The 8120-nt window shown below is 33.1% G+C and overlaps 1 protein-coding gene across 1 annotated transcript; it reads left to right on the top strand.

Moving 5' to 3' along the window:
• Positions 1–812: 812 nt before the first annotated feature.
• LOC131601830 (uncharacterized) lies at positions 813–1553 on the top strand. The gene has a single exon (XM_058873730.1). It carries the CDS (start codon positions 875–877, stop codon positions 1340–1342), a length of 468 nt encoding a protein of 155 aa, XP_058729713.1. The 5' UTR covers positions 813–874; the 3' UTR covers positions 1343–1553.
• Positions 1554–8120: the final 6567 nt, after the last annotated feature.

Genomic DNA, 8120 nt, shown 5'->3' with positions numbered 1-8120 from the left:
AAAATTTATTTAAAACTTAATTTATTTTTTAATTGAAATTATGCAGTGATTTCTGATAACGAAGAAGAGAAAAAATATTATTTTTATTTTTTAATTAATAAAAATTAGTGATCGTTGTTTTTAAAACCACGTGTTATGATGATCTCTATTTAAATTTTTTTTTTCTAAATTCATAGCAAAAAGTATCTTGATCTATTCCAAAATTCCACGCTGTCATATTCTTATACTGCCATGTGTGATAAAACACAATAGAAAAGCTCCAAATCTGATCAATGACCCAGGTCTATTCCATTTTCAAGTATCCAAAACCGCGTCCAATTATATTATTATATAATTTATATTATTATACTATTATACTATTATTCTGAATAATATTTACACCCTTTTGAGTAATATCGAATTTTAACTATTTTGAGTAATATATTCGTTGTTCTGAGTAATATTTATATTATTTTAAGTAATTTGTATATTATTTTGAGTAATAAATATAATACTTTGAATAATATAAACAATATTTTAGTATTTATACACCGTGTAAGGATATACCTTATATCCTTATGCACATCAACACATCCTCTATTATTATTATATGAATATGATAGGATTATTACAACATTATTATTATTATTATTATTATTATTATTATTATTATTATTATTATTATTATTATTATTATTATTATTATTATTATTATATTATTATTATTATTATATGATTATGATATGATTATTACACTATTATTACGCCATTATTTTAATATAATTTTATTAGCATAAGACAACATAAATAACCTCTGCTGACTCACTCTCCTACCCTCTTTATAACACTACAGAAACAGAGAGAGATTCATCTTTTTTTCTTCTTCTTTCAAACAATGGCAATTTCAGGATCAGAATCACAGTCACAAACTCAAACTTCTACTGTAAAAACCATTAATCACGTAGAAGTTGAGTGCGTGAAATGCGACTCATGCGGTTTCACAGAAGAATGCACACCAGCATACATCACAAAAGTTCGTCAGAGATATCAAGGCAGATGGCTCTGTGGACTCTGCGTCGAAGCTGTTAAAGACGAAGTTGTTAGATCGGATAGACTCATCACCACTGAAGAAGCACTCAATAGACATATCAGTTTCTGTAAAGAGTTTAGATCGTCGTCAACTAAAACGGTTACGGAGCATCCTATCTTTGTTATGAGCCGAATTCTTCGCAGGAGTTTGGATTCTCCTCGTCGGAAACCGCCTCTTCGGTCGAATTCTACTGGAGTTCTTCCGCCTGTTGATGGTGTTCGTTCTTCGGCGTTGATTCGATCGGAGAGCTGCTTTTCGTCGATATCTGGTTAATTTAGTTTACTTTTTTTCTTTTCTAGTTTAGACTCGTTCTGCAGTTGGAGATAAAGCTTGGAATAATTGAAAACTGAAACATGTTTTTCTCTCTCACTGTGACTAATGTTGAAATTACATATATTGTTATGACCAAAGGTCTCTAACATTGTAATTTGTGTTTTGATTGATTCATGAATCATGATGGATCTGTGTTTCACTGTCTTAGAAATTTCATGAGGCCAATATGATACTGTTAGATTTTTATATTCTGTTTTGTTTTGTTTTATGATCTTCAATGTAAATAGAGAAAATCTTGTAGACTTTTTTTCTTATCAAATTCTCAATTTAGTTTTTCAATTTTGGCCGTTTCACTATCTTAGAAATTCATACACAAAATCGTGAGTGTCATGATTCAGACTCTGGTGATGGCCTTCAGCCTAACAATATCGACTTTTGCCAGTTGAATTAAGATTTGCGAACATTTTTGGCTGATATTTAGTTAATGAAGAAATACAATGATTTAAGGGAATAAAGCAAATATTCTGCTAGCTAGTAATATTCAATAAGAACAAAAAAGACAGCACAAACATGGCAATAGATAGGCTGGCTCAAGGCTCAAGCATTCCTTAAAAGAATCAATTTTGCATTGATTGATTGCATAAAAGAATCTGAAAATCTTAATATTTTTTCCATATCAATAATTCTATATGGAATGGGATTAGCTGTTTAATTTTAATTAAGAAATGATTTTTTGCATTTTATTGCTACCAAGATTTTGACACATGAGGAAAATGCTGAGAAATTTCCCTCAACATAAAAAGGCCATAATTTTGATAGGAAAGTGTAATATTTCAAGGCTTGAAATTGGAAGTTACTACTAATAAAATTTTGGCAGTTTCAAGCTATAGTTTTTGTACTTTTTTGTCATGCTTCTAAGGCTTTCTAAAAAGATGTGGTACTTTTCATGCCTGAACTGCTTTAACATCACTAGGAAATAATTTTACCAACAAAAGAAAACATCACTAGGGAGTAAAGTTAAGAAGCTTTTACACTATCATTCACTTGGAATTATTAGGAGAAATCTTTTTAATGGGACAGTATTTTGTAGTAACCAAAACAAGAAGTAAACAAAATTTTGTAAAAGAAAATATTTTTGTCTGATATTTTGAACTTTCTGGATGTGTCTATATTCCACACCTCTGCAAAATGTGCATAATGTGACAGAAAAAGAGAGTGGGGACAGTTTATTATTGTTTCTTTATGGAACCAGATGTTCGATAAACGGTGGAATATCTTGGTACGACGGGGTAAACTTCCAGGGTGACGGAGTGGAAGTTGGTTTACAAGATTAGCACTGCAACATCTAAGTCAGCACTTTAACGTCCAAGCCAGTGAGAGACGTTGGATTTAATCAGACCATGATAGACACGTATAATTGTCTATTCTTAAATGAATGAGAGACCACTTGCTTGCTCCACGTGTTTTACGCTGTTGGGTCATACAAAAGGCCCAGAATAGTTACACTTCTGAATAATAAATATCACATTTCATTGCATTTTTCTTTGTGTGTTTTAGTTTAAAATTTGGAGTCAATTCACTCCACGTTTTAGCACCAAGTTTTGATACATTTATATATTTTTTAACTGTGTTTCCGTGTTTTGTAAGTGTATATCATCAATATCATCAACAAATTTGCCACATATAGGTTGCTGTTTTAAAAAATAAACAAGTCAATATCACGTTTCTAGTATTTAACTCCAATCTATCTGCTCAGTTTGACACGTTTCTGGCAGATCTTATAAAATACATAGATTAAACTGCACGCGGATCATCATTTTACTTCACCATAGACACCCAATTACAAGTACTTTGATGTGAGTTTTAGGGTCAGAATGATTCATGTGGTCTTTATTAGATCATGTTTGAAAATAGTTCAAAACTTAAAGAACAATAGATGTCGCTTTTGGTTAGTTGAAACTCATGGTATTCATATTTAAGAGAGTAACTAAATCAATCATGGTTCATCAAAATACTGAAGAAAAATAAATATGAGTGCAGGTCTCTAATTTAAAGTTAAGTTGTACTAGTAATTCCTTAGTTAAGGGAGTAGTTGACTATGTAGCACCGACACCTCGGAAGACAGGCGTGTCCGTGTCCGTGTCGGTATCGGACACTTCCACCGACACTTGTGATTACGTTTAATTTATTCATTTTTTCAATTTTTTATCGGTGTCGCCGTGTCAGTGTCAGGGTCAAATTTGGGGTGTCCGTGCTTCATAGGTAGTTGATTAGTAAGTTAATGGATAATTAGAAGTTTGTTGAGAGGTTGTACGCCCAATTAGACTTACCAATTAGTTGGTTTCTTACTCGAATCATCGGGTTTGATACCACGGATAAGTCATAAAAAGAAACATCACATTAGATCAAAAACAATACACAAGTGAGTGAAGTTACATATTAGGTATAAGGACTCTCTTGGTTATAAAGTGTCCAAACTTCATTTTTTCGACAATGTGAAACTTTTAACCCACACTTGTATCTCAACAACTATCCTATCGAGACCAATGTTTTAAAAACCGAACTAGAGAAAGAACCGTTAAAATATGCGGGTCATGGTTCAATCGGTTCAACCGTGGTTGAACCATATATTAAATTTAAACTAAGAAAATAATAAATATATTATTAAATATCTTAATAAAATCAACTTACATCAGAATTTGTAAAATAAAATTCTCAAATAAATCCGATACTAATAAACAAGTTTACAAAATAAGAAGAATGCAATGTAAAACCCAATAACAAATCATAAAATTAGTTAAGGATCAATATTTATATATTTGTCCTAATTGCTAAACTCAAAGTCATAAGTTCTTTATCAGTATAATTTTTCTCATCTTTTTCAAGACCAACTTCAGTTATCGCGTGTCCACAAACATTATATTATTTCTTCTATTTCTATTTATATTTACAATGTCTCGTGTCTTTTAATTTTATTCTTTATTTTCCATCAATACAATTTTAAATATTTGCTATAATTAATTTTTTAGATTTAAACAAAGAAATAAAATGAAGTAAAAGATAAAAAAAATTATCTTTGATTTTTTGAACCGCCTGTTTCACTAAAACCGGTCCCGATTTTACGGTTATTTTGATTTTTTGCGCTTGAAGCAATTTTATTCCAATTTTATAGACCTAACCGTTTATTGATCCAAACCGAACCGGATTAGACAACGGTTCAAAGTTTAACCGGCCGGTTCAATCCAATTTTTAAAACATTGATCGAAACTAACTAAGACCCTAGTACCAAGTTGCGGTTCAAACAAACTGTCTATAGAGGGGCATGGATAGTGTAACATTCAAGTAAAGTAAAGCATGATAAAAAATGGTCCTATAGTGAAATACTCATATTTTCCCCATGTGGAGATTATCTTTGAAAACCAAATTGGATTAGTTAAACATTTATCGGTTGCTATTGCTTCATAAATCTAGCCCCAATTCTCATAATCAAGCTAGTCAACTATTTTACTTAATAGAATCCATCATTTCAAGGGTCACCTAAATAATTTCAATCATGCATTTTAGTCAAAATTTTGTTTACCAAACCCCTCTTACAATGGTATTGTGAAGTTAATCTGCATTCTATAATATATATATACCTTTGTACAAGTCCACCCTCAAAGAAAAATTGTTAAAATGATCCAAAAAGACTAAGCTTTTTAAGACCACAATTTTTCTACTAATAGTAGAACAAGGACTAAACGTGCAAACTATATCATGAGTATTCTTTTCAGTGATTTTCTATGGCCCTACATTGATCACAATGATCAATAAACTCATTATTGCATGGTGCAAGCCCAATAATTTTTAATAACTGCTCTAGATTGCTTATTTTTGGGGTTTCCTTTTGGATGGAAGGATGAAGCATGTGATTTGTTTGGATGCTTTGGCACATCACAGAATTTGAGTGTATTATTTTGGTGATTGCCATATATGATACAGAACCTAAAGACTAAAGAGCATGGTAGATGGTTTGAAATTTGGGTAACTTCACTTGGATAGTGCATTTTTTTTAGGGGTGTTCGCAGACCGATTTAGTTTAATTTTGAGAGAATTTAATATCAAAGCTGATCATAGTATCAAATAATTTTTTTTTTTTTTTTTAATTTCTGCGTTGAGAGTATCACATCGCAATTGGTACTTACAAAAGGAAACACGTATACATAGCTGCATGATACTATCATATCACACTTATTGCAAAAGGAAACACATATGCATGGACGGATGTATGTCATGGGATGTGAAAGGGCCCATGCCTGCATTATATTTTGAAGAAAAAAATTGAGTACTATGCATAATAGATTCTATGTTTCATATTTTGACCAACAATAGAGTTTACTTTTTACACACAACACAACAATATGGCCGACACCCAACAATGTGGCAAATAAAAAAAACTTATTCAAGCAAAACATGTTGCATATCCATTAATATATTTGTTTAGAGAGTTATATTTGTGATACTAGTTGTGCCTATTGCCGGCAACGGCAACAGTTGGAAACATTTTCTCTTCTAAGAAAAATCGAGAAGAACCGCCTTTGATTACAAACAATGACAACATTTTGAGGTTCTGCTTACCTCACAATGCCAAAAGACGATATTCCTCCCAAATGATAAGATGTTCCTCTCTCTAATCATCTTTTCTATAGGTAGCATGTCTTATTGGGCCTAAGTGCCTCTCAGATAGAAGAGGCTATATGGGCCAGGTCCGCCGAAGATACCCGTTTAGCCCGTCATTTCTTTTTTGGATCAAATAAGGGTTTCTGGCCTGCACTATCTACTTTGTCTGTCCTATCCTGTTTCTTCTTGTAGGATCTGACGGGTGCGAACTAATTGGAGCAAATATGACTTTTCCCACTTTTAGATTTTAGGGTGGAATGGTCAGCAAGGGCTTGCTCGCTCCGTTTTTTGGCAGGCGGAGCCATGGTTTCTAGGCCGCCCCAGTCCCTACTGTTTCCCGCCCCACCCTTTTTTTTTGGCAGGGCAACATGTCTGTTTGCCATTCCTATTCTTAACATAACTACTAATTATCCATTAACTAACTAATCAAATAGTTAACTAACAAGAGCAATTTCTTAACTAGCAATAGAGAGACCTAACACAATATTTCAATGTTTGACGAATATGAACATTCGTAAAGAACAACTATGACATATATATTTATGCTTTTAAAAATAAAATGATGGATATGGGAAATAGGTCAGTCATTCTTGTGATTGTGAATGCTCAAAATATAAACAAAGGAAAGACATTGTTTAAAAGAAACATAAGGAGCTCATACCAGGTGACTTTTACATATGGGAAATGGGGAATTCACATGGTTAAACAAAATATTTACTTGACCATAAGAATCATATTAAATTCTGCAAATTACATGTCTAGATATGATGATAGTAGAAGCTTTGAGAAGGAAGTAACGCATGTGACCGAGGCATATTCAAGATTGTCTTCATTGAGTTAAGAATATGTTAATTAGTCGTCTTGCTTTGATGCATGGTTGTTATTTGTTTTTGGAGGGAGACATAAATTATCTAACGATTGCTATGGTGTTTGGATGATCCTTATGCAGAATCAAGCCTGGGAATCAACTTGAATAGCTCGTTCTCGTTTAGTGCAGAGTTGACAAATGAACTTTTAATGAGTTGCATTAAGGGTGCTGCAATAATGACAGGAGGATCACATGGGCAAAGGTTTGAATTTGAACTACTACTCCACAAGGATGGTTCTTGGGCAAATTGTTGCAATGGCTGTTTTACTTGTGCTCAAATTTCTTGATCTATTGCAAGTTTTTTATGCCATGATCATGCCACCAACTGTGAGGGATAAAATGTATTCAACACACCAGTGTCCTAATCTCTCTGGTAGGAGCAAAGTGCTCTAGTTAGGAGTTTTTGATCTCTGCTTTATCTTTTCATTTTCCTCTTCGACTATTGTAGAGCTTTTGAGCTCATCACTTTTCAATTCAAGACTATACTATAGCCTCGTTTGTTTTACTAGGTTCTATCACTATGTGAGATCCATGTTCTTTCCTAACTAAAGAGGTTCAGAAATCAAGTGCTTTATCAGGTTTCCTACAACAGCTTCAAACATCAACTTATACAGAGAAAAATAACAAAATGCAGCAAAAAAACCGTTAATTATCTGCAAGGTTGCAGCAGATCATGCAACTCGAATTTTATCAAAATGTCGAATAAAAGGGAAATCACAAGCAAGCAAAGAAATTAAAAACACCATTTGCGTTGAGTGCAGCAAATCATAGTAGATAAGGGGTTGATGAAACCAAATATGGATAGAGCTTTGGCATGCAGACATTCCAATCAAACCAAATCCTAGGATACATAGATGACCACTTCAGTCCCACACATTAGTCAAATGAAATCTCTATAATTCCCAAACATCCATGACTAGAATGAAAGGAAGCTATATAATATGATGCACTGACATTTTTGTTAAAGGGTCTAGTATTACCTACTACCAGTGTCCAGTGTTAAAAATTAGAATATCGGGAAAACTTGTAGCTTGTACCTCCATGGTTATTAGCTGACAACCTGCAATCAAATCAAACCTATGAAGCTCCGACACGGCTATCAGAGGGCGTGTCCCCCGCACCGGATACGGATACGACACGCGTACAAGCCGTTTCGGACACGTTTTTGAAGTGTCCAATGAAAAAAGTAAACTGAAACGCAATGGACACGGTTACACTAAGAAGATGTAACAAACAACAATATCACGTTAC

Source organism: Vicia villosa, linkage group LG1 (genome assembly GCF_029867415.1).
Source record: "Vicia villosa cultivar HV-30 ecotype Madison, WI linkage group LG1, Vvil1.0, whole genome shotgun sequence".
Classification (NCBI taxonomy): Eukaryota; Viridiplantae; Streptophyta; class Magnoliopsida; order Fabales; family Fabaceae; genus Vicia; species Vicia villosa.
This window is presented reverse-complemented; position numbering and strand designations above follow the sequence as displayed.